The following is a 27,898-nucleotide window of genomic DNA, read 5'->3' as shown; positions in this document are numbered from 1 at the left end:
GCTCTGTCTCCTGAGTGCTGGGATTAAAGGCGTGTGCCGCTGCCGCCACCACCCGGTGCAAATGAATCTTAAGGAAGGAATAGAGGAGACTGTGCTGAGAGACAGAAGAAAGGGGGAAAGAATGCAGATAATTATAGGGATGACCTGCCACCTACTCCAGAGTGAACCCTTCAAGAATGAGGAAGAAACAACAGTTTCTATTTAATCATCCTCATCTTTGACCTCAAGAATGTCATTGCTAGGAATTGTGCAAGCCAGACCACAGAGTTACCAGGCAATTCATCTTCCATTCAGATACTGATGGTAGAGGCCAGACCAAGGAATCATTAATAGCTAAAGTGGACAGATCATCTTTCAGTTTTACACAGACAGATAGCTTAGGCCTGGCTTGCTCATTGTGGTCTGTCTGGGTCTGTTGGAAAATAAAGAAACCCTCGCACGCTAGTGAGCCCTTTCAGAAGGCGCAGAGAGCCAACACAATTGTGCAGTACAGGACATTTCTCTTTAGCCCCTCCTCTAAGCCCCGCAACCACTGCCCTCCCTTCCTTAGCATTCTATGCTCCAAATTCTTTTTCCTAACTCACCATCAGAGACCATCATAATTAGTTTAGAGAATTATGAAGCTCTTTCTCCAGAATAAAAAAACACAAAAACAACAAATAAAACCCTCCTTCATGCTCGCGGGATAACCTCTTAATGAAAAGAATCCAGCTTAGCTTAATATGGCAGAAAATATATTGGCGGGCCCTTTTTTCTTTTGAAGCCACAACATGAATCCCATCTTCAAATTCTAGAATTTAGTGGGTTTTTTTAATGTTATACTTTAAAATGAATGGTTTGTTTCTTAATAGGTAGGGAATGGCTCTGATATTTCTATCACTTTTTTCTCCACTAGATTTTATTTACTAATCTACTCTTTGCTCAACTGTGTCCCCACAGTTTTGCTTTTCTTTGGTGTGATTTATAAAAGCAAATTGTAATGGACCTAAGGAAAGCAATCACTTGAAAGGCTTGTTTTGTGACTGGAATCATAAAGGAACGCCTCTTGCATGCATGCTAGTCTACCGTCAGTAGATGGCAGCACGCACTCTCTGGTGAAGGGTAGTGGGTGTGGGGACACCATTTTAATTGGACAGCAGTTCAATTCTGAAGCAAAATCTCATCAAAATGGTTGTCTCCTAGTAATCCTTATGAAAAGGTTCATTTCCAGGTTTTTTTAAACACCACATTCCATGGAAATAATGGTTGAATAATTTACTACCATAAAGCCTCATTAACTGAACCCTGCCAATTGGAATTGGTTGCAATTCAGAAAGTGGTTTGAGCTAAAGCTTATTTGCTTTGTGATCAGCCTATGGAAAAGAGTTTGCTCAGCAACTTCATAGCACAACTTTCTTAGAAAAGTATAAACCATTTCATAAGACTCTAGTTTCAAGTGGCTTTAAAAATCATAATTTCATCAAAAGAAGAAAACAGATCCAGGCACTTAGCCATTAATAACTGACTTGGAAAAAGATGGATTTAGTGATGTGGACATCCATTAGACAATTTGAAAAATAAAATAGCAACTCACATATCACGAAGTTGGTGGCATTCTAGACACATAGCTCAAATAAAATAAAATATGTTTTTCAACTTTTCCTGAACCATGGACATTTTTTTTTAAAAAGGGAATGCCTGATTTTACTTGTGTTTAATTCCACAAGCATTTACTGAATACTTGATAGTTTTTATAGCCTGTGCTGTATAAGGAGACACACGGGATATACAGGTGAATAAGACTAGGCTCCTATCATTAAAACAACTGAAAAAGTGATGCCAGCGTGATATATGACCCATCAAGGACAACAAAAGACAGCGCTAGGGAGTGAAAAAGGAAGTTATTGACTTTGTTCAGAGGGATCATGGGAGGCTTCCTGGAAGAAGGGTGGGGAAAACCCGGAAAGTATGTTGTAGGTGGAATATAGCATGCAAAGGCTTCACGGGATCTTAGCCCAAATGTCAGGAAGTAATGTACACAAAGACTTGAAGGTACACACATAAAACCTACAATGAGACTAAAAAAGCAGGTTTAAGATAGAAAGCTCATCAGTTTTTAAAAATGTGACTCTCCCAGAGGTCCACACTTTTATTCCCAGCATGCATACCGAATGACTTATAGCACTGGAAACTCCAGCTGCAGGAGACCCAGTGCCCTCCTCTGGCTTCCTGGGGTACCTTCTTCGCACATGTGGCATCATTCTCTCTCTCTCTCTCTCTCTCTCTCTCTCTCTCTCTCTCTCTCTCTCTCACACACACACACACACACACACACACACACACACACACTCATACACACTCACACATAAGAAGTGAAAATAAGACAGAGTTTCTCTCTGTAGTCTTGGCTGTCCTGGATCTCGCTCTGTAGACCAGGCTCGCCTCGAACTTACAGAGATCCACCTGCCTCTGCTTTGTGAGTGCTGGGATTAAAGGTGTGTGCCACTGCCGCCTGACAAGAAAATATTTTTAAAGGAGTTACTACTAAAGGTTTTTAGCTGGTATGTAGAAGAAGCAAATGACGTGTTATTGCAAAGCAGGGGCTGATGAGGAATTACACTTTATTTTATGTGGTCAGAGCATAAGGTTGTGGTTGCAAAGGATGCAATGGACAGATCATGACGATCCTTGCATTCCATGCCAAGGATATTAGGCCTTCACTATAGTTGTCAGGTGTCTCTGATATCAAAACTAAAGACTCGTCTGATGAGGTCTTTATTTAAAGCATTCTGAGAGAGGTGCAGAGCCTGGATGGCCATGATAGAGCCTGGCAAAAGGAAGTCCAGTTAGGAGAATGTTGGAGGAAAAGATGAAGGGAGTCCAACAGTAGCAGCAGAATTAAGGAAGGAGTGAATTGAAAAAATAGTCAAGGAAGAAAAAGATACAGACCCAGCACTAAGTAAACAACATATGTAAGGAGTAAATGTAAGAAATGACTCAAAGACTGTTCTCAGATGTCTCACCAGACTACTGAGAGAACATATTGATGGCACCACTGCCTGAGCAAATGAATTTTAACAACTCTCACAGTGTCTGTCTTACTAAACCCAACTGAAACAGGAGCATCCATTACCAAAGTAAAGTGAAAGAAGAGAGGAAGGGGGAAGAGATCAAACACAGCCAGTATGAAACTGTCAAACAATAAAGACGAAGATTAAAGACCAAACCCCAGCAGTCAGGGGAATGGCTCACCTGGTAGAGTGCTTACCTGGCATTCCTGAAGCTGTGGGTTCTAGGCCCAACAACATACTAATAGAGTCTAGTGGTACACACCCATCATCCCAGCACCCAGGAGATGGACATAAGAGAATCACAAGTTCAAGGTTATCTTTGTTCCACCAAACAAACCTCAGAAATGGTAAATCCCAAACTTGACACATAATCCATAATTGAAACATTTAGCTGACTTTTTCTGAATGTCTGCTGTTGATTATTATGTTTTAATTAGGTTGTCCACTAGGCCACAGTCATGTAAATTAGTGTAAGGTATTGTCTGTGTTATACTGTATTCTGTTTGAATATATATTTTCTTATTTTCATTCACTTACTTGTTCAGTGGTAACCACTGCACTGGGCCCCAAAATTAAAGGGATGAAAACACAGATTTGCTGGCTTCAAATAAAAATGTCAGCTGGGCAGTGGTAGCACATGCCTTTAATCCCAGCACTTAGGAGGCAGAGGCAAGTGGATCTCTCTAAGTTAGAGGCCAGCCTGGTCTACAGAGCGAGTTCCAGGATAACCAAGGCTACACAGAGAAACCCTGTCTTGAAAAAAACAACAACAAAAGTATGTCTGTTTCATTACAGTGATCATAGAAGACTTTGGAAAGGTTGATGCTGTAAGATTACGTTTAGGTGGTAATTAGGAAGTCATAACTTAGATTAAAAGGAGAATAGAAAGGCATATGCAAAGAGCTATTTCCCAGATGGTGAGACTATTCCTAAGATATAAAACGGGAAGAGAAAAGAATAGAGAAGAATAATTGCTACTCATCCTGCTTAGGTAAAAACCAGATGGGGCTGGATGATGGATGGCCTACTGTGTTCAACTAAGGAATCAGGGCTTGGTCCTGTAGTGAGGAGGAACTTTTCCAGAGTACTTAGGGATAGGTAAGAATGACTGCTCCTACAATGAAGATCTTCGACCTTCCTGCAGCCCTGCCATCTAGAGTTCCATCTTATCAACTGCCATCCTGTCAGGTACATCTCATTTAGCTTTCTTAGGAACCCATAGAAGATAACAGCTTCAAAATCCCACTCAAATCTTGCACACAACTAAAGACATATGAAGTATGCCTATCTCTTAGAGAAGCCAACATTTGTTTCTGAGCAGTACCCCTCTTTTGCTATGAACCTCCATGCGTTAGCCTATGTTAAAATATTGACATTACACCCTAATTCTGCTTTCAAACAACAAAAAAGTAACCGGTGGTATGTCTAATGTTTCCTTGGGGAATGTTTAATTGCTGTTATTCTTTGATGTCTATGTGTTGTGTCTGTATGTGTGTGTTCACACGACACATATGTCTGTGCAGGTACTCATGTGTGCAGTTGCATGTAGAGGCTCTAGGTTGACATTGGGACTTTTACTTGGTCACTCTTCACCTTAGTCACCAAGGCATGGTTTCTGAATTAAACCCAGAGCTCCTTGTACAGGTAGTCTGGGCAGCCCCTTCCTTCAGGATCCCATCTCTATTTTCTAAGCACTGGAATTACCTATAGGTGGGCTCTGATGTCCAACTTACATTTTATGTGTGTTCTTGGGGATATGACTCTGATCCTTATGCTTACAAGTGCTATAAATACTGAGCCATCTCTCTAGCCCTAAAAATGATTAATTTAAAAGTTATATTATGGTGAGGTTTGTACAAGTCTGAAATATATTTTTGAAAAACATGGAGTGGTGAGAGTAATGACTCACTCATTGAAGTGGTTGCTGCACCTGAGTTCAGATCCCCAGCACACATCTAAAAATATGGGTGTGTGGTGCATGCATGTAACCCTAGCGCTAGGGAGGCAAAAGTGGGAGGTGGCCTGGTAGTCTTGCCGAATCAGTGTGCTCTAAGTTCAGAGAGAAACCCTATGTAAGAAAATTAGGTAGAGGGCCATAAAGGAAGATATCTAATGTGAACCTGTGGGCTGCACACATGCACACACATGTCCATGAACAGACAAACATGAATGAGTACATACACATGCATGGACTACACACACACACACACACACACACACACACACACATACATATACACACACACATGCACGCATGCACGCATGCGTGCAAAACATTGAACTGTATAATTTAAATGAGTGAGTTTTGTGATGTTTACATCATACGTCAGTAATTCTGGTCAAATATTTGGAGCACTAGTAGAATGCTAAGTTAAGGGATGTATTTTTTTTTGGAAATTATTAGTCTTAATACTTTATGACAAGACTTACTCATTAGACTCAGCCCTATATACCATCCCCTTAGCATAGAACTAGGGAACAGTAATTACTTAATATAGGTATTCATCTTACAGAACTGAATGTAGTGGAATCATTGTCTTTATTCTAATTCAGAATAAAATGTTTTATTAAATCATGGATATGATTTTTAGTTATTTTAATCTCCTATGATATTTATTTTATGATAAAATTTTATAAATACTGGGTTGTGTTCAGATGATTTTTTTGTTTCCCAGATATGAGCAGTTTTTAATATAAGCAGTATGGATTAGTATCACCACTTTAATTAATATATTTCAGTGTATTTTCAAACAAATAAAGCACATTTTCCATATCTTTGATGTCGCCAATTTTACTGTTAAAAGCAAATCAATTAATTTCAATCTTTCTTTTTCCCTTCCCACCCCCTCAGGAAGCATTGTGAGTGTTGGGGACCCAAAGAAAAAATATACAAGATTTGAAAAAATTGGTCAAGGGTAAGTGATTTTTATTTGAAATACCAAAATGAACTCCAACGATGCACATTAAAATTCACTAATATCTCAGAAATCTTACCAATTCATGCCTCCAGTTTTCTGTATTGTACTTGCATTTTGTATTCTCAATATTAGCTTTTCCTGCTGTAGGTTGCTTGGTGACTAACATAGGAACACATGCTACTGAAGTCTTCACTATCATTGAACTGATAGCTTTTCAGGAAAATTTAATAACTATATCATGTGCACAGTCACACAGATTTATCTAGAAAAGCAGTAGAGTTAGAGGAAGATCTAGCTAATGTGAAAGCTCTCATTGTGTTGTCTTCTTACATGCAAATGCACGTGGGGATTAGATAACGCTTCTTAATCAAACTCAACAGTAGCAGAATGAGTATGAGAAAGTCCTTACTAAAGGGCAGGGTTGGCTGAGTACTGACAAAATAAATCAGTAGTCCTGAAATGAGACCAGGTTCATCATTTTCCCCTACTGTCCTTGTTAAAGACACAGATTTCCAGGCCTACCTCACCAGATATTTGAAACAGACTCCAGGAATGATAATCTTACAAAAATTCCTTAGATGATCCTAACATCAGCCAGAAATGTGAACCAATTTTGAATTGTTCACTAGGGATAGAGGTAGGAGTCATCTGTTCTTCAATTCAACTGGAAATACATATATACATATGTATTCATACATACACACATACATAAATACACACACATTATATACATGCATATATATATCACTGTGCAACTGAATCAGAGGCCCTGGGGATGCAATAATGTTTAATGAGAGATGTACTTTCTTAAGTCCATATATAAACATCAACTAACTTCTTCCTGTCCAAGAAGAAAAAAAAAGCCAAGTTGCAAAAAGACAATACTATATACTGTGGGAACACAGAAAAGTTGGCTTTTAGATTTCATTGTAATGTGTTTGGCTGAAAACAAGGGTGGGTGAGTGCTGCAGACATGGTTCTGTGGTAGAGTGTGTACACAGAGGACAGAGTTCAGTTCTCAGCATCCATGTTAGGTGTCTCACAACCAGCAGTAGTTGCAGCTGAAGGGGATCCAATGCCTCTTCTGATCTCCATGGGTACCTGAACTTGTGCACACACGCACACACCCATACACAATTAAATTATTTTTAGTGGATGGGTACGCACTGTTCGAGGGAACAGCACCACAGATCTTCATTCTTCCTCGTGGTAGCTACATGTGGCTCAGCTTGGCTGTAGCACACTTGCAGTGTTGTTGCACACTTGCAATGTTGTTGCACACTTGCAATGGTGCTACTCCAAATTGGAATGTGCTGTAAGAACAAAATATGCACTTAATTTTAAGTCTTTCTTGTCAAAAAAAAAAAAACTATAAAATATCTCATAGACAATTGGTCTGTTGATTGCCTGCTGGGATAACACTTTCATGCATTCACCTAAATCAGTAGTTCTCAACCTGTGGGTCGTAACTCCTTGGCGATCCAATGACCCTTTTACAGGGGTCACATGTCAGATATCCTGCATATCAGATATTTATATTATGATTCATAACAGCAACAAAATTAGAGTTATGAAATAACAATGAAAATAATTTTATAGTTTGGGTCACCACAACATAAGGAACTGTATGAAAGGGTCACAACATTAGGAAGGTTGAGAACCACTGCTCTAACTGAAATATGTTATTGAAACAGATTTCTGTTTTGAGGAGCTTTTAATGTAGCTCTAGATATTGAAAGTACAGTTCACATCATATTCTTTTTATGTTTTTAAATATTGTTTTTTTTAATTGACATAATAATTGTACATATGGTGGGCTAGCCAGCTCAGCAGGTAAAAGTACTTGCCATGAAATCCTGACTGTCTGAGCTTGATGGCTGGAATCCACAGTGGAAGGAGAGAACTGACTCCAAAAACTTGTCCTTGGATCTCAACACAGGCACCACGGCACGTGCAAGCATGCATAGTAAGATAGAATTTAAAAATATATTGCGTGATGTTCAAATCAGAGTAAATATAATGATCTCATGTATATATCTTTTCTTTATGGGAAAACATTAAAAAAATCTTCCTTTTAGCTTTAAAAATGAACATTACATTATCATTGTAACTATTATACTTTTTAATGACATGCAAAAACTTCTTGCTACTATCTAACTGTGGCTTCTTATCTGTTGACCTGCCTTCCTTCATTCTTTCTTCTCCTTACTGTACCCAGCCTTAGGTATCCAGCATTTGGCTCTCAGCTTCTATCAGCTCAGTTTTGTTTATTATCTTTTTCATATGGATGCAATTACATGGGTGCTTGTTTTTTTGTACTTGGCGTACTTCATGCAACATAATGAACTCCAGTTGTATCCACATTGTCCCAAATGACAATATGTCATCTTTTGTGTTCCTTAAGTAGTATTTCATCATGTACATATTTTAGGCTTATATTGCTGGGATAAAACACCATGACCAAAAGCAACTTAGGAAGGAAAGGGTTTATTTCATCTTAACACTTCCAGGTAACATTCCATCACTGAGGGAAGTTAGGGCAGAAACCCAGGGCAAGAATCTGGAGGCAGGAACTGAGGTAGAGGCTATGCAGGGGAGCTGCATGCTAGTTTGCTTAGCCTGGCTTGCTCAGCCTGCTTGCTTATAGAACCCAGGACTGACTTGCCAGGGGTGGCTGAACCCACAATGGGCTAGCCCCCCACACACACATCAATCACTAATGAAGAACATGTCCACAGGTTTGCCTAAAAGCTCATCAGGTGGAAGCATTCTCTCAATTGATGTTCTGTCTTCCCAAATGACTCTAGCCTGTGTCAACACGACATAAACACGAACCAACAGAGTGTATTTACTGATAACTCTTTAGTAATTCATCAGCTGATAGACATCGTTGGATTCCACTTCTTGACTATTGTATACTGTACTGCAGTACTCATGTCTTTTAGATATCTGACTTACTTTCTTATGACCATATACCCAGCAGTGAGATTCCAGAATCATAAGGTACAATGTGTATACAAGTTTAAATTCTCACTAAAAGTGTACCAGAGTTCCTTTTCTCCACATTTTCACCAGCATTTGTTACCTTTTCTCTTTTTGGTATTAGCCATTCTTCTTCTGGTGAAATGATATCCCATTGTAGCTTTTATTTGAATTTCCCTGATGATTTATGATATCAGCATTTTTAATGGCCCCATTGGCCATGTGACAATTCTGAAAATTTTCTATTTAGACTGATTTCCTATTGAAAGTGGGATTTGGGGCTTTCTTTTTTTGCTATTGAGATTCTATAGCTCCTTATATATTCTAGATCCTTCTAAGATTGATATATCACATGTATTTTTTCACATTCTGTGTAGTCTTCAAGTTTTCACTTGAAGTTTTTTATTGGGTTTTTGTAGTGTAGAAGCATTTAGTTTTATGCAATCTCACTTGGTCAGTTTTGATTTTGTTAACAATTCACAGTGTATTTCTAATGGAATACACTTTTTAAATTATAGTTTCAATACAGCACTTTGTTGCATAACTGTGTTCTGAGAGGTGAGAATGGGAATTACAGTTTTGTTTTGATTATTTTTTTTTTTTTTTTTTTTTTTTGGTTTTTCGAGACAGGGTTTCTCTGCGTAGCTTTGCGCCTTTCCTGGAGCTCACTTGGTAGCCCAGGCTGGCCTCGAACTCACAGAGATCCGCCTGGCTCTGCCTCCCGAGTGCTGGGATTAAAGGCGTGAGCCACCACCGCCCGGCTTGTTTTGATTATTTGTTCCCACTAAGATACAGCTGAACGAAATTTGCATTGAATCTAAAGAATTGAAACAAACAAAAATGCTTAAGAAATGCTTTCAAATATCTCAGATAATAGAGTCAGATTAATAGTACTCACCAAAGAGATTTCCTCTTGTGACTGTTAAATCATACCTGGACTTATGAAGGTAAAGAAAAGGAAAGTTATATATAAATGCCTTTATAAAATATTTATTCTCTAAATTAAATGGGGAAAGTCCAGACATGGTGGTACACCTCTAATCTTAGCACTCAGGAGATGAAGGCAAGAGGATTAGGTGTTCAAAGCCATCCTCAGCTACATAGCAAACTTGACACTAGCCTGGGCTACATGAGACCCTATCACAAAAGAAGATGAAGAAGAGGAGAGGACCAAAAGAAAATCAAAACATCATACACAGTTTAAAATAAACAGTGTAAGTTCTATTTGCTGTAGGAGAAACATCTGTTTTAAATTCCCAGAGAGTGCATGATTCTTAAAAATGATGAAGCCAGATGAGAGTTCAGTCATAATAAGTTCTTAGAGATTAGGAAGTCTATTGTATTTCTCCTTTTACCTCCGTTAGTGTCCAGCACACTGCTAAGCTTGCCATGCTGGCATGTACTTTATATTTAGTGGGTCCTCAGATTTTCTGTACAGTTATGAATAACAGCAAGGCTCACAGATTACCTGTCTGCTGGTCCCATCTCTCTGGGACTCCTTTTGCATCGTAAATATTTGTTTGTCCATGTAGCTCTCCTTTATATCCATGTCTTTTCTGCTCTTTTCTCAATGCATCTTCATCTCCTTTTCATTCATAATAGCTTGGTCTTCCCCAGTCACATTGCACTGTTGCTCCTCTGGTGTGTGCTACACATCTGTCTTGTTCAGGCATGTTGGCTTCACCTTACACTGACAATTTTCACATACACACACAACACAAATAATCAAAATATAAAAACCAAGTTTTTTTTCTTTTTTTATTATTAAGCAATTTTCTGTTCATTTTACATACCAAGCACAGGTGCCCCTCTCCTCCCTCCTCCCATCCCCGAGCCTTCCTCCCCAACCCATTCCCCCATTCCCACCTCCTCCAAGGCAAGGACTCCCATGGGGAGTCAGCAGAGCCTGGTACATTTAGTTGAGGCAGGTCCAAGGCTGTGCAAGGTGTCCCACCATAGGCTCTAGGCTCCAAAAAGCTGGGTCATGCACCAGAGATGGATCCTGATCCTACTGTCAGGGGGCCCCTTAAGTAGGTCAAGCTAAACAACTGTCTCACCTATGCACAGGGCTAAGTCCAGTCCCATGGAGGCTCCACAGCTATTGGTCCACAATTCATCAGTTCCCATTAGCTTGGTTTGGTTGTCTCTGTAGGTTTCCCCATCATGATCTTAATGCTCTTGCTCATAGAATCCCTCTTCTCTCCCTGACTGGACTCCTGGAGCTCGGCCTGGTGCTTGGCTGTGGATCTCTGCATCTGCTTCCATCAGTCACTGGACGGAGGCTCTTTTATGACAGTTATACTTACCTGGCAGGGGAGACACCATGATCAAGCAAGGCTTTTTTAAAAAAAACTAAAAGCAAAGTATACTTTAAAAATAGCTTTTAGTGTATAAATGTAAGGGTTTAAGTTTATTTATTTGAATTTTATAATTTATTTTATTGTATTTATTTTAATTTAATCAATTTTTGTTTTTAATGGATTATTGCCCACTGTTAAAGTTCCTGGTGAATGAACAAAATACTTTCTCTAGATAAAAACCTACTTATATTAACTTTGTTTTTGCTTTAATGGCTTTCAACTGATTTTTCCATAAATGATTGCCCTGAGCTAAGCAATCTCGTATCCACTTCCAAGACACAGTGGTTTTTATTTTCTTTTCATTAGGTCTTGGTTTTTATTGTTTTGCTTTACCTATTGTTATGATGACTTTCAAAATCCTGTCACTAATCATTTAGTGCTACAAACAATCAACCCCTGAATTCCATTTTCTTCTGCCTTTCTCTGGACATTTGACGAAAATGTTTAGAACTTTTTCTAAAGAGCATTAAGATCAGCTTTGGGGAGCACAAGAACTCACTCTTCCGAGCTGAATTTGAGAAAAACCTCTTCATTAATCACCCTCATCGACTTGGAAAACTACATTTTTCCAGTATGGGATTCTGCCATCCCAACATTCAGGCATAGGGCCATAGAATCAGATTCCACCACCGACCATAAATCAAACTCAGAATTTCATGTCTCCTCATTGGAGCCATAACTGTGAGCCTAAGCTTTAAAACTGACAGAATTTCACTATGTTTTCTGAGGAAAAAGTTCTAAACATTTTGGTCAAATGTCTAGAGAAAGGCAGAGGAAAATGGAATGAGAGGAGGGAAGGAAGGAGAAAGAAAGCCCGATTTTCGTGAAATCGTCCTTAATTCAAGAACACTGTCAATGTGTTTTCACTCTATGACAGTTATATAAAAATGTATATGGTGAAAAGGAGTCCAGTAAGACAACTGAATCACATATTTCTCTTTAGTCACTGCAAGTCTGTGCACTTCCTTAGTAAACAGTAGCAGTGTGATGAAGGGTGGAACTTACTAATGCTGGCAGCTGCCTCACTGATGTCTCACTAATGTTTGAATTAATTTCAAGGATTTTCCTCAAATAAGAATGCACTGAAAAAAACTATCTTTCTAACTCATAGTGACTTTTCTCAGCAATATTAATAGATTGTTTTTAAAGAAGCATCACAGGTCTAAACTAGTTTAGATCCAGTTTAGTGAATACTTCAATTTAGTGAATTAGGGTTGAGCACTCACTGTGTTTAATGTAGAGCTATAATTAAGAACCAGGTTTTGGGGCTGGGTGTGGTGTCAAACACCTTTAATCCCAGCAGTCAAGATGCAGAGGCAGGGAGATCTCTGAGTTTGAGGACAGGCTGATCTACATAGTGAACTCCAAATGGCCAGGAGTATATAAAGAGACCCTATCTTAATCCCTCTCCCCATGTGAAGAACCATGTTTAGAGTCCACCATGACTTTTTTTTTATATTTATCAACTCCCTGAATGTCTAGCAAAAAGAAATGCATTATTGTATTAAGAAACAAACTAATGGCTGGGACTCTAGCTCCACAATGGCACTACCTTAGCAAATAGAAGATCTAGGTTCCATTCACAGTAGATGAAAAAGAGGGAGGAGGTAAGCGGGCCAGATCCACCCCCATTGATGTGTGTTTACTCTGCATTGATCTGCACACTCATCCTGCCATCTCCCCTTGAACCCCTCTTGAGCTGCCCAGGTTCTCATTGGCTCTTTCTATCTTACTTCCTTATGACTCCTCTAGATTACACCTGGCAGAGCTTGTATCTAGTACTTAGAAATTGTCTTAAAACTTTTGAAAACAGTAGAATAAAGAGATTTTTGGAATGATTAATGGAAAAGAAGGATATATATATATATATATATATATATATATTTGGTTTTTCGAGACAGGGTTTCTCTGTGTAGCTTTGCTCCTTTTTCTGGAACTCACTTGGTAGCCCAGGCTGCCCTCGAACTCACAGAGATCCGCCTGGCTCTGCCTCCCGAGTGCTGGGATTAAAGGCGTGCGCCACGACTGCCCAGCGAGATTTTTAATTCAAAAGGCCATGGCCAGATTAATTTCTTTAAACCCGAGTCTTTCTGTTCATGGTAAATCAGAATATACATACCCTCTAAGACTGAAAACAAACAAGAGAAGGCAGTTTCATCTTTTATGTTCATCTTTTCCACCACCATTGACTTGTTAAAGAAACTGGCCATTGTCTGGTATAAAGCACCATTTGCTGGTCTTGTCTGTTAGTTTCACTTGATGGCAATGAGTTGTTAATCTGTTCCTTGTAGTTCCTACAAGTGCAAATTAACTCTAAGAGGCTTAGATTCAGGTTCAAATTTTGGCAAAATTCTTTGTAAGTGGTGCTGTTTCATGGTATATTACATCTGGATGAAGGGCTTGATTGTTTCATATTTTGGTGAGGAGTCAATTAATAGGAAGATTCAAAGGATGATTGTCCCCTTCCACATAAAGATCAGAACTGATAGTTTTACCTATTGATGATTATTGCTAAGATCAGTCATTTTATTAAGGATTGTAAAATAGTGCTTTTTCTAAATCTGTCATTACTTATGTGCCTACTGGCTTGTATACTTTTGTTGAAAACAACTGTATTTGATCACCTAGCATTCTTTGTTTACTATGAAATATACAAATAAATCAAGATAAATTATTCATTTCTTAATTGTCAAATTTCAATATAATTAATCAGTACTTGTTACTTCCAATGCAAAGACTTTCTTTTATATTTAAAAAACTTTATAAATTCACAGAGTATTATATTTTCAGTTTGTTTCAATTATTTGTACTCATTACTGTTTTTAATGGCCAGACTATATCTTTGGCTAATGATAGTCCCTTTCCATACATCAGTTTTGAGAGAGTTCTAGAAAAAACATATTTATGATATCAAGATCTTGAGTTGCAAGGACATAAACTCTAAATTTATTTATATCCTTTCTTTCTAATTCTGACAGTTACTCTGTATAAACATTGAAATCTCATATGAACTGAGTATATTTCAACCCTGTATGTATTTCCTATATTACATTTGGTGTCTGAAATTCAATGCTTAAGAGCATTCATTAATACATAATGTATTTCTAGGAGGATTTGAGTATAAAGAAACTTTCTTTGGAGGGAGGAACATTTACCTGTTTGATATGGATATATTTTAGCTTAAATGGTGACATACTAAATAACTCCTTTTCTGTCATGTGCCTATTGTTAAGAGGTGGATACATATAAGTATCTTGCTCTCTTAACATGTGCCTAATGCTTTACATTTGAATGTACCACAATTTAGTTAACCATGCTTCTACTGATGGACATTTGTGGCTTTTTCTGATATATTTCTATTATAAATGAGGCTTCAGCAATGATCTTTGCAAATAAATCATTTCACATTTATGCAAACTTATTGGGATGACTTCCTAAGTGTAGAATTTTTGTATCATTAATATACGCATTTAAAATTTCCAAGTTGCCTTCCATAAAGATAGCTCCTTTTCATAGTCCAACAGTAGTTCATAAGTGTGTCTATTTGCATGTACAGATGTATTCCTTCATTTAGAATTATATTACAACTACAAAAACTTATCTCCATATTGACTTTTAAAAGGTAAATATATAAGAAAAATCTAAAATGAAAGTGTGGGACAAAATGAGTCTATGCTAAAGAATTTGTTTGCCAATGTCCAATATATACATGATGCCAATGTCATGCTATATCTCTCCAGGGATTACATCAGCTATACATACAAGTTTGATGGAAAGTGGCAGTGAGAGCAGTTTTTAAGATAATTTTACTCCTGTTCATAATGATATGCATATGGCCAAAGGAATTTTATGCAACTTCTGGATATTTCTCAATCATATAATCAAACTGAATGACAATATGATTAATTCATTAACTATTACAAATAAGCTGGATTACCAGTTTGTGTGTAATCAAGCACCTAATACTGGCCCCTCTATATTTGTCTTAAAGTTCTAAAAATAAATATATAACATTATGTACTTTTGAGATTTTCCCCTACTATTCCACGAGACCCCTCTTTATACTCTCAGGTATATTGAAGAGGAATAGTTCTAAGCCTTATTTCTGAAGGGGAATTCATTTAATTTTTAGGTTAGCATATCAAAGCATGGTTTTAATTATGTTGTGTTCATACATGCATTCCTATACTTTGTTCTAATTTGCCCCCTCCCCGCTGCCCTTATTTCTCAATGAGTAGCTGCTTGGTTTAGATATAGCCTAAAAACAGTATACTGCTTCAAGCTCAGAAATAAGTGCTGAGAATAAGCCCTCTGACCTTTTGTTTGTTTGTTTGTTTGTTTTGTTGTTGTTGTCCTCATTCAGGGTAAGAGCAGAAGTGGTGTCTAGTATGTTATTCTTTGGGTTGAACCACCCACCCAAAAAGTATTTGCTTCCTCATTGTATCCATTTTGGACCACACAAGGTAGAAGACTGCTATGGAGCACTAAATAGATATAGTCTAAGCTCTATAATAGGCTTTGTGATGTAGAAGATTGGAAATACATTATCACTTGTGAAGAACAATGTTTTTAGACCAATGGAAGATGTCCTTTGTTCTGCTTAATGCTCTTAAATGCCCTGTGTTGTCTGCTGTCCCTTGTAAAGAAAGATGATACCACTCAATCTAGCACCATTAGCAGAGTTTACACATTAAGTTGTTTTCTTTTGCCAGTCATCGTAATGAGCATGTATTAAGCCACCTGCCCCCTTTCCTGTCCAGGCCCTCTGGAAACTAATGGCAAACACTGTGAAACAGCTGCTTTGACTTAATGGTGAAGGGAGGAACTGAGAGTTAGCTGGCATTTGCAGGGATTAAGCTCTGTAACTGTGGCCTCATTATCACTGGACTACAACCCACTGAGTTTTCTGGCCTCACACCCATAGTGTGTTACAGCTCTATTTAAAAACAGATGACTGTGAATGATCTGAGGAAAGCTATGTCCTAGCTAAACAACAGAAAATTCCCCCACTGGATTTCATAATCTTACTAATGAAAGCTTGTACCTCCTGGTTCTAGCTTCATTCTATGTATTTAGGTCATCAAGTGATGACTTACATAATCTATACTATTTTATTTTTTACCTTAGATACACATATAAATAAACTTCATGAGAGAAAACACTGCACCACCTCTAACATCACTGTATACAGTATTCCTCACCATTCCTAATGGATATTGAAGTCCCAGTCAGGAATTTTATACCCATTCAAGATGATTATGTTTTACAGCTACTCTAATATTCCAATGCAAGGGCATGTGTGACAGTATCAAACAAACATTTGTGCAACTTGATGTCAACTGCACTTATATAGTAAAACCATTTCTATATAGGGCCCTATTGAGTAGTAACTCTCTTAAATAGTCATGACAGTTACATTTTTATCTCAGCCATGTTAACATGAACATTAATTGAATTTCATTATGGCATCTTCATAAATAAAATGGCAAATGTGAAAGATGCAGTTGAGCAATGACATCAAACAAACCGATGCGTTTTTAAACTCAGATATTAGCTGTATACCATGGCAAGCTACTCACAATTGCCCAGTTCCAATTTACTCATTTGTAAAATGAGGCAAATAGAGAGTTGCACAGAGTGGGCACTAAAAGAGAGCATTCATTTCCAGTGAGTTGGCAGAGAGAATGTCTCAATAAATGATAACGGTATTTCTACCAACAGCAGCAGGAAAAGCAAGAGTAGATATAAAAAATAACCAACATAAATGGGGATTATGTTCCTGACTGTGACCTCATTAGCACCACACTTGAACCTGTAAAACATTCAAAAGGGAGTAGCACCTATCCTTCAGGCGACCTTACTCATTCCCACCAGGCTTACCACACACCTCATTGCTTCCTAATGCCCTTTTCTCTTTATTCAGTCTGCAAAGTTTCTCCTATCCTTACTTTATTGCCCTCCTATCCTCTAATTCATTTTCATACTGACATCAAAGTGATTTATCCCAACTATTAGTCTTACCATGTTGTTGCCCTGGCAACTATTTAGCATGGTTTGACATTGGCTCTCAATGTCAACCTCAAAACCTAGTGGAGAATAGTGATAATTAAACTGACTTGTGAGGTAAATGGAGAAATGGTGAATTGTTTCTTTCTAGACCTTTCAGGCTAGATGCCAGTGTTTGCATTTGAGGACTGTGTACTTGGCCATGACAAGGAGAACCTATGGATAAAGCATCTGGTGCAAAGCTCAGAGCCTAGCAGTGGTATTCATCACACTGTAATTGATGAGGCCCCGTGGCTGAACAGTCTGTTAGTTTCATGTTCTTTAACTATGCTGAAGGTTTAAAAGAGCTCTACTTCATAGTTCGGAGAACTTGCTTAGTTGTTTCCTATTGGGCATATCCTTCCCACTCTTGGGGCTTCAGCGTTCTCATCTGTAATGAGGAGGTTAAACTGGATGAACCTGTCTTCCATTCAGTTCTACTAATGTATAATTTCCTTGTACCATCTGAGGAACTGAGATTTTTAATAAATAAAATTTGCATAATAAATAAATATTCTCCTTAAAACATTATATCTTCAATAAAATGAGAATAGAGGGATAGAAGAATCAATTAAGTTGTTGGCAAAAAGAAAATCAAATTGACAGTGATGTTCCTTAAGCACGCCAAACCCAGTATGTCAGTGAATACGGAATTTTATTCCCCATCTTTATCAGTCTGATTTCTGTACATCCTAAAATGCCACTAGATGATGGAGTTTTCAAGTTAAGATGAAGTAAAATTTTATTGTGTAAGCATATGTATTGAGATATTTTAATATACTTCAGCACTTTGCAAGGCTCATCTTTTGAGAATCTGTGTGCCACATGAATAGCATAAAGGTTGTTTCCTAGTTACCCATGTGCCACAACTATTACAAAGAAAGGACTGTTGAACTTCACCACCTACAACCACCTACAAACGAATAACTTGACCATGAACTGTACTTATTAATGGTGATTCTTATACTTTATTAAGTAAAAATAATTATTCATTACAAATATTTAGAGATTTTGAATTAGTTCATAATATTTAGCAGTCACATTATGATATTTCAATTACCTCTATCTTAGGTAACTATTGAATTTCTATTAGAAACATTAGGTATCTTGAAAACTCCCAGATATGTAAAGAGTTTCTTATTCATCTATAGGTTACAATTGGGAAGTTAGTTGCTATATTAGAGAGCAATCAACAAAATAATAATCATTAATAGCTACTTGGCAATTACTATGTACCAGGGCTGTACGTCTTTTAAGCTTAGCATACATTTAATCCACCTTTGAAGGTAAATTACGGAGAGTCACACAACTAGAAGGTGGTAGGATTTGAATCAGGAGAGATTTGGATGAGTAGGCATGAGGAATGCTATTCTCAGCCCAGCAGTGGTCAACAAATGTGATTTAATCAATGAATCTTAATGATATTGAGATCTCTTGAAGAAAACAAAACAGAACAAAACAAACAAACAAACAAAAAACTCCCATGTTGAGTCAGAAATCAATCTTCAATTATTGAAGTGTAAAAATACAGTAGACTTGGAGTTCGGTGAAATGTTAGGTATTCTAACATGGAGTAGCTCATCGGGTACTAAGTTTCACTGTCAATATCTGAATTTGTGCATATTCAGTTGAAGATTCCAAAGAGAAGTTGGTCCGAGCAGCACCTTATTGATCAGTGCCCTAACGCCATCTACCTAATAGCATGTTTGATTGGGAAGGGGCATGACACGAACCCATTTTAAGACAGAACTGAAGGGAGGAGGAAGGGGAAAATGTCTCCCCACTGAACAATTGCATAAATCCAGTAAAGTGAGAGAAGGGCAAATGAAGGGGAAGCGTTCACGTTTAGCTACTAACCCATGCTCTAGAATTCCAGGTTCTTTAAATTGTCTGTTTGTAGTGAGCCTGTGCCAATGTTTGTTGTAAATCCTGGGATACTGGGCTTTCAGGATTAGGACTCCAGCAAGTTTAAGACAATAAAATGTTGAAGGGAATGGAGGGACAAAACAGACAAGAAAAGAAAGAAAACAAAGGATTTCAAGGTAAATCTCCAAAGATGGTAAACACTAATCCCCCTTGAACTTTCAGTCAATCATAGATTTATTCCCTAGAGCAGTGGAAATGGACTTCAGCGGTTGGAGGAACACCCATGGAGAATACGGGAAAAGTCACCATGTGGGCTAGCCTTTTGTCACCCTAGCTTTAACTAGACCAGCTCCCATCTTGTTTATTTTATGTACTGTAAGTTCACATGTATGATTTTTATGTAATGTGTTCTAAGCTTAAAGAAAAAAAAAGAAAACTGCAAAACCATTTCTCAAGGGAGAGAGACTAAAAAAAATTCTACAAATTCTTCAAACAGATCACCCTTAAAGCCCTGCTGTTGAACAGTAAAAATATGCTAGCAAAGTTTTTAGGGCTGGGACATTGGGAGGGGGCAACTGCCAGTCAGTATATCAGTTATTCTCTGCTGTGAAATGAATAGCTACAGCAGCAATAAGGGCTGATAACAACAGTGACTGTACTAAGCTTCAACACTGATGTGGACCCAGGGCCAAATGCTTTTTTAAATTGTGTCACTTACTACTATCTCATTTTTACAAATACTGTCGTTCTTCTGCATCTGGAGGTATGCAAATGTTTTAAACATCTAAAGATAAACCAAATAAAGATTTAAAAAACATAGTTAGCAATTAGATCTGAAGAGCTCCTTGCGGCTTTTTACTGCTGAAATACACATCAAGTTGAGACAATTTATTCCTCTGAACTCAATTTAGTGCTGAGTTCAAAACGATAAATCACACACTGGCCCCAAACTCAGGGATTTCTGATCATTTATTCCAAGAAGGAAGTGTCTCATGAAGATTCAATTGGATGAAATACTTTCTTTATTGAAAGGAAAGATCTTGTTGCAATTGAATATTTGTTTAAGAATAGTTTTATTAATGTGTTGATTCATCAAATATTTATAGGGCATCAACTATAAGTTCTGAATGCGGAATCTGTAATATATAATATCAAAGACGGATTTGTTTAATATAAGCATAAACAATTTTGAGAACTGCCAAGTGTTTGTGCAGGTAACACCTAGTGATTTAGTGTAATATTTAGTCTAATTTCAAAAACTAATTTTAAAGCTAAGCAGAATGTGGTTTGTGAATTGTATAGCCTGAGAAGGTTACCTAACCTTTCTGACTCTCGGGCTTCTGACTTATGACATGAGAATACTATAGATGAATATGAGAAGGATCACATAAAATCAAGTATATAAAGCTCTCAGCACTGTGTTTGACACACAGAGCACATTCAGTACATGCTTACTGTTACTGTGGTAACTGGGAAATTACTAGCCCGGCTTGTGATGGTGAGGTGATCTTAAATTTCTGCTACTAGTCAAATATTTCTTACCCTACACTATCCGTTTCCTTTTCTGGGAACAGGTAATATAAGCATCCTAGGCTTTTAAGAAGTATTTTGGCTCATCCAAGGAGAAGAGTCATAAAGAAATGCCTGGTATAAGAAACCAATTCCTGATCCTGGAGTTATGGCTCATGGCTGTAATCTCAGTATTTGGAAGGCTAAAGTAAAAAGATCAATGTTGCCTGCCTGGTCACTGGCCATCAGTGTTTTATTTATATAGAGCAATATCTACAGCAGATCAAAGTAAGGCCATTCTAGTTTGCATGGGGTAAAAGAGACAGATAGAGACAGAAAGGCGCGCGCGCATGCGCGCGCGCGCACACACACACACACACAGAGAGAGAGAGAGAGAGAGAGAGAGAGAGAGAGAGAGAGAGAGAGAGAGAGAGAGATTCCCTAAATTGAAACATTTAAACCTCAGTGCTTAGTAAGTAAATGAATCACTAATCGGATTCTATCCTAGCTCTTTTACTTGCCACAGATGAACTAGATACCTCCTCATCTGGGAATGATGGATGGTGGGAAGACCTTCAGAAAACAAGTGTGATTCACAGAAATACACTGGAAATTCAGCCAGACAATACATTTTTAAAGTTAAAATAGAAGCATAAGTACTACAAAGACTCAAGAAATGATGTTTTTTTAAAAGAAAGAAAGAAAAATATTTCACATGAGTGAAAACTCACAGAAATTGTTGAGAATTGAGCAAAAAGAAAAATAAAGATGGAAGCTCTATAACAGAGCCTCGGTTTTATTCCTTTGTGTAGGTACAGCACTGACTTAACACTGAAAGTGACTGATTCATTAAATGAAGGCTTAGAAATACATAAAATAGCTACTCTGTCCATATGCTAAAAAATAACAGTTGAGTTACAGTTGCCTAAGCAAAAGATAATCTATTCTTTTCTGAAATTTACTTCAGTCAATCACAGTCCTGAAATGTTGGTTGTTTTAACATATAAAGAATATTATGAATATTACAGGGCTTCCCTGAGAAGATCAAGGCCAGTATGCTAAATTCACAAGTGTGTAGTCCAAGAACTGGTGCCAGAAAATCCAATGGGAGGTTCTTGTTCAGCACAAAGAATTCGTTGTGATTATTTCAGATGTAATTAGTATATAAGACAGTTGTTTTGGTACTGTGCACTTATAACTTTGCTAAGAGAGTACATCTAATATTAAGTGTTCTTACTCTCCTGGAAATAAATCCCATTTTCACACATGGCAAATATATGGATAACACCTTGATTGCTTATTCACTGGGTAATTTTCACTTTTCCAGGGCATCAGGTACTGTTTATACAGCACTAGACATTGCAACAGGACAAGAGGTATGGGCCATCGTTTGGTCTCTATTATTCCTTTGTGTTTATCAAGTTTTCTTGTTGACAGTATGTGTGTCTAGTGGGAAGCACTGGGTTACAGTGGGGGTTTAGATTCGCTGCTGGGCGAAACATCTGAAATAAACAGTAATGACTGACCAAAGAAAGAGTACATATTTCTGGAACAGAAAAAAAAAACTGTAGATAATGAATTTGTACATTTATATTCATGTATATTTTGGTAATCATAATTTGTTCTTGTATTTTAATCATCATTCAGGTGGCCATAAAGCAAATGAACCTTCAACAGCAACCCAAAAAGGAATTAATTATTAATGAAATTCTTGTCATGAGGGAAAATAAGAACCCCAATATTGTTAATTATTTAGATAGGTAAGTATTTTCTCTTATTTATGATGTATTTTCTTCCTAAGATGTTATTTTCTTGTCAAATTATTTATTGGGAATGTATTACTTTCATAATCATTTACAAATATTTCTGAAATGATACAAAGTAATAGAGTAAATCTTTCCCCATCAAACACTTGAAAATTCATTTTATGGACTTGGTTTTAAATATACCTAGTTTATGTGATTTCCTTTTAAGGATGGTGGCTCCATGTTGGCAGGAAATGGACTACTATATATAGGAGAAAGCAGTGGTGTTTCAAACATTTCATCAAGTGTCTCTTTGGAGCCAGTATGGTCCCTGGGAGGCTAAGGAAAGAAAGCAGACAATAGCGCTGTTCTAATGGGTGCTTTATGATTAACTGACAGTGAGGTCGGGGGAATTGAGACTTTAATCTTAAACCTTTTTCCTAAAGCAGGTAATTAATGTCTCTTTCATCAGTGGTATTAAGAGTGTGTTACAAATGGGCACTTAACGACTGTGCTAAGTCTTCTCTTGTGGCTAACATCTGTCTCTTCCAATCCCAGTCGTTGTTTGCTTAGCACCACTCTGCTGAGCTCTCTGATGGGATGTGAATGAAACAAGGCTAGAGCTCAACCTCCATGAGCTTAAGGGCTTGCCATCCATGTTAGGCCAATAGACATTGATATGGTAGGGAAATGAGAGCGAAAGGACCACTGAGTTTTCTAGTTCTAATAAGTGTTTCCCGAAGTGTCCTTTATGGCCCATCTGCAACAGTATGACATGAATTCGATTTGTGCATTTGTAGTTTTATAAAACTTGCATTTATACTTTTGAAAGGGGTTGACTTTCTAGGCTTTTGTCCATAACTAATGAAAATGGAACCTGCGAAATTTGAATTTTAAGAGACTTGCCAAGTGGATCACAAAAGTACCGTAGTTTGAGTAGCACAGAATAGAAAGTCTTGTTTCATAGTGAGGTAGTTTTTTGATTGTTTGCTTGTTTGTTTGCTTGCTTTTTTAAAATATCTCTGCAGCTCAGGATGGCCTGGAACTTACACATACCCAAGGCTAACCTTGAACTCCTAGTCAACATACTTTATCCTCCCAAGTAGGTGGGATTACAGATGTGTGCCACCATACCAGGCTTAGTGGCATGAGTATTAAGGCAGGATGGAGTCACTGGGGTCACTCTTCTCTATAAGAAGATAGTGCTAATTGATTTGAATAATCTCCTACTCTTTTCCTGAATTGGGAGGCTATCCAGGGACCTTAGTTCCTATATTTGAGTACTGAAGATTGTTCCTCAATAATCACTTAAAGATAATGGGCATGACACTATCGACTTTCATCACAAATAAGGCCTGAGGATATTAGAGTCTTCACCTCCTTAGTCCAAAGTCAAAGTATTTTTCTTTTCTTATTATAGCTACTTAGTGGGTGATGAGCTGTGGGTAGTCATGGAATACTTGGCTGGTGGCTCTTTAACTGATGTGGTCACAGAGACCTGTATGGATGAAGGACAGATAGCAGCTGTCTGTAGAGAGGTAAGAATAGAGAATATTTCTTGCTTGTGAGAAATATAAAATTTGTTAATGCTTTCTTTTTGATTATTCAGAATATTTCTAGCATCAAAATAACATTAGCATATTTTCTCTACTGAAAAAAATGGAAAAGTGCTTAAACTATACTTAATGTCATGTCCATGAATCACCTTGGCCAGACCCTTATTTACTTTACTTGCTTTTCTGGGGCTCTTGTAAGCAGTAATATGCTGTTCAGGAGACACTGTGTCTAAACTCACACATAGTAGTATCAGTGAACATGGCCAACTGTTATGTTAACATGGAATTCATTTCTGATTTGTGGGAATTTTTATAACATATATGTTGTGTTCTGCTTGATCAATATGAGTTCCATAAAATACAGACTATATTATATTCCAATTATTTTCTACAAAGCAGTTTTTTGTTTTTGACACTTATTTGTTTATTTGAGTTCTCTGTGTGTGTGTTTGTGTTTGTGTGTGTGTGTGTGTGTGTGTGTACTATGATTGCATATGGATATCAGAGAACAACTTTTGGGACTCAGTTTTCAATTTCCATCATGTGCATCCAGGAAATTGAACTCAGATTGTAAAGCTTGGCATCAAGTGTTGTGACCTGTTGACCCATCTCACAGGCTTTCAAAGGAATTTCAACACAATTTTCCCTCACCCCACGAAGTAATGGCTTTACAGTATTCTATGAATATTCTAATGAGCCTGAGGACCTGTCATTTATAAAGAGAAATAAATGTTATCTTTAGTTTCTAGCCAATTTGATGATGTTTTATTCTGTTATTTTGATCAATATTGTTTTTGCAGCATACACCCTTCAGTGGGGTCTCATTATGACATTTTCTACAAAGCAAAGTGGAAACTTGAAAAATGATGAATGTGCAGCCAAGCTAAATTATATTAGCTAATCTTTCAGTTAGTAGGATATTTTACCTGAGCCTGTATTTTGTATCTTTTAGTATTGCAAGTCAAAAGCATTTCCAAACAAGTACTTTTAGTTACTTTAGAACTGGTAGCCATCCTCAAACCTGTCCATCAGACATAGCCCAAAGAAATTATTTCAGCTGCACATTCTTGTTTACCATGCTAGATCTACTGAAACTTCACCATGTACACTGAGGCTTACAGCATCTGTATAAGACCAAGCTGAACCCATATCTCTTAGAAACCTAGACCAAAGCATGTTTATGCTAAGTGGTCAGCTGGACTATAATAATGACTAGTACTGATTGTTGCATTAGCCTCTTCATGATTTAGTCTATAGTGTAGCATAAAGTTCAGTATAATCACTGATGTAAATGGTAATGTGGTTTGAAAATGGTGTTAAAGCATTCTGTAATCTATTTCATTTAATAACATCAAATCACAACCTTTCCCAAATTTTGCCTGGAAATGAGATATAGAATTAAAAAAAATTCTTTGTGATATAATTATAACGTTTTTTTTTTTTTCTGATTCAATAGTGCCTCCAAGCTTTGGATTTCTTGCACTCAAACCAAGTGATCCATAGAGACATAAAGAGTGACAATATTCTCCTCGGGATGGATGGTTCTGTTAAATTGAGTAGGTATTTTGATTCCGATATTTAAGAAAATATCAAAGAATTTCTATGGTCCTACTGTCTGTCTTGAGAAGATAATGTCTACTGAAAGTAATTTATTTGAGAGAGCTTAATTTGAATTAAAGAACCTGTCTGATAGTCTGTTCCTATAGACTGTGACCAGGTGCTTTTTGGAATTAATATTTCAGAATGTCTAGCAGCATCTCAAATGGATGGACAGCAAATAACTAACTGGAAAATGGAAGAGTTCTATAAATATATGAGAAAGTATTGGGAGGGAGTGATATGGAAGTGTACTAAAGATGGCATCATATTTTTCAATTGTTTCTGACCCCTTTAAAATCAGTAGTAGCTGAAGGATCAGGTAATGATCAGGATGTGAGCAAGACAATTGCGAGCGCTCCTTTTAACCTTAGAGGCAGGTTCAGGAACATGGGAAAATCAGCTCTTGCAAAAAAGGCATTATTTGGGCTCATTTTAATAGATTTTTCTTCTCTACAGCTGATTTTGGGTTCTGTGCTCAAATCACTCCTGAGCAAAGTAAACGAAGCACTATGGTGGGGACTCCCTATTGGATGGCACCTGAGGTGGTAACTCGAAAAGCTTATGGTCCAAAAGTTGATATCTGGTCTCTGGGAATCATGGCCATTGAAATGGTGGAAGGTGAACCCCCTTACCTTAATGAAAATCCACTCAGGGTAAGTCAGCAAAATTCAGGTACTTCCTATCTCCCCCCCCCCCAAAAAAAAGGGGGGGGAGAAAAATATCATTTAATGAAACTGGTCAGAACTAGAACTTTCTTGGAACAAGTAGCACAGAGACACTGAGTTATGGTGTATAAATGCCTGAGTGTGAAATGCCTGATTCTCAGTCCCTCTAACAAGAGCCTTCAATATTCTTTAGTCTACAGCTTTCCACTCGGTAGCAATGCATGAAAGAAAGAATGTGTGAAGGAAGAATGTTTTTATCGTGTGCTATGGTAACATGATCTACCTAGGAAACCCTTGTTTCATAATTACTTTAACAAAGAAAAACAATACATTTCCAGAACACTTATCATTTTTTAAGTTGGATTTTGTTTCTTTGTTATCAGTAACAATTCATTGAGCAAGAACATTTTAGTTGACATTGAATGAGACAGAAATAGACATAGCACCAGCCTGATGAAATCATAAACTTAATTAGAAGACTGTCAAATAGAAGATGAATGGAAATTATTTGGGTTAGAGAACTGTTTTCTACTACATAATTGGAGGTTTGATCCTCAAGTGGTCCAGTTACCTCTGAAAAGGGAAATAAAAATAAAAAATAAAAGCTTCCATCTCATATCCTAACCCCACTGGCTTTTTACAGAAATGCATAGTTGATCATGAGAATAAAAGTCAAAGAAATACAGAAGAAGAACTTGCTTAGTGTAGAAGTGAGTCAGAAGCTATTGGATTATATATAACTTCACAGTAAACCAGAAGCCATATTTCATATGCACAAAGGATGTGAGATTTTTTTTTTTTTTTGCTGAATGGAAATAGGCCCAAATTTCAAATCTGCTCTTAAAACTCATGCACAACACCAGTTTCAAATGTGTTGTCTGTGTCATTATCATGAAGAGTCTAATATCGTGTTTTTTTTCTTGGTATACAAAACCCATTGTCCTTAGTCATCATTTAAGTTTGTTCTCATTATGTTTGCAAAAATCTATATTCAAGCCTTTCTGTATATGGCTTTCTATATATGCAAAAAACATTCTGAGGTAAATATCTAATTGTTTTATAGTTGAAATTTTGTAATTGAGAGCCATGCTCCCAATATAGAGGAAGAGGCCTTCTCTAATATTTTCTCCTTTTGTTTCCACCCTGGTACTTGGCCACGGGTCCTAGTCCCTGCACTTATTAGAAAGCAAGAGATATGAGGGAATGCCCTAATGAATGCTATGGGCTGTTATGCTAGTCTCACATAACCATCTGGAAAGGAGATATGTGCATTGATTAGCTGCCTGGGGGGCTGAGTGGAAAAGAAGGGGCGTTTCCCAACATTTGTGGGTCAGCCCTTCATATGTTTAATCGAGTCCACCTCTGAACTGTGGAACAGCACATCAGGATAATTACAAAGGCTTTTGCTTTTTTTGCCCATTAAGAAACACCAATGAAAGAACACATCAGGTCTATTGTTTCTATGGATTTCCTCTTCCAAGTCTTCGAAGTTTAAAGGCACTAAATGGATTACACCTATTTTGCTTTCTGCTTTCTGCTGAGTAATTTACAACCTGCAGAATGTAAGGATTAAATAAATGGCTATGCAAGGCAATTGGTCTCA

General features: G+C 37.4%; 1 protein-coding gene across 18 annotated transcripts in view; it reads left to right on the top strand.

Annotated features, from left to right (window-relative positions):
* Pak3 (p21 (RAC1) activated kinase 3) overlaps positions 1 to 27,898 on the top strand; it is a 271,931-nt gene that overhangs the window by 226,581 nt on the left and 17,452 nt on the right. For all 18 annotated transcript variants that reach the window (XM_076562617.1, XM_076562616.1, XM_006970288.4 and 15 more), the window contains 6 exons: positions 5,902 to 5,965; positions 22,058 to 22,106; positions 22,378 to 22,490; positions 23,896 to 24,013; positions 25,488 to 25,587; positions 26,087 to 26,283. In XM_076562617.1, the coding sequence (XP_076418732.1) occupies positions 5,902 to 5,965; positions 22,058 to 22,106; positions 22,378 to 22,490; positions 23,896 to 24,013; positions 25,488 to 25,587; positions 26,087 to 26,283 (641 nt within the window). The remainder of the gene's footprint in view (positions 1 to 5,901; positions 5,966 to 22,057; positions 22,107 to 22,377; positions 22,491 to 23,895; positions 24,014 to 25,487; positions 25,588 to 26,086; positions 26,284 to 27,898) is intronic.

Source organism: Peromyscus maniculatus, chromosome X (genome assembly GCF_049852395.1).
Source record: "Peromyscus maniculatus bairdii isolate BWxNUB_F1_BW_parent chromosome X, HU_Pman_BW_mat_3.1, whole genome shotgun sequence".
NCBI classification, from domain to species: domain Eukaryota; kingdom Metazoa; phylum Chordata; class Mammalia; order Rodentia; family Cricetidae; genus Peromyscus; species Peromyscus maniculatus.
Note: the sequence above shows the minus strand (reverse complement) of the source record. Positions and strands in the feature narration are given on the sequence as shown.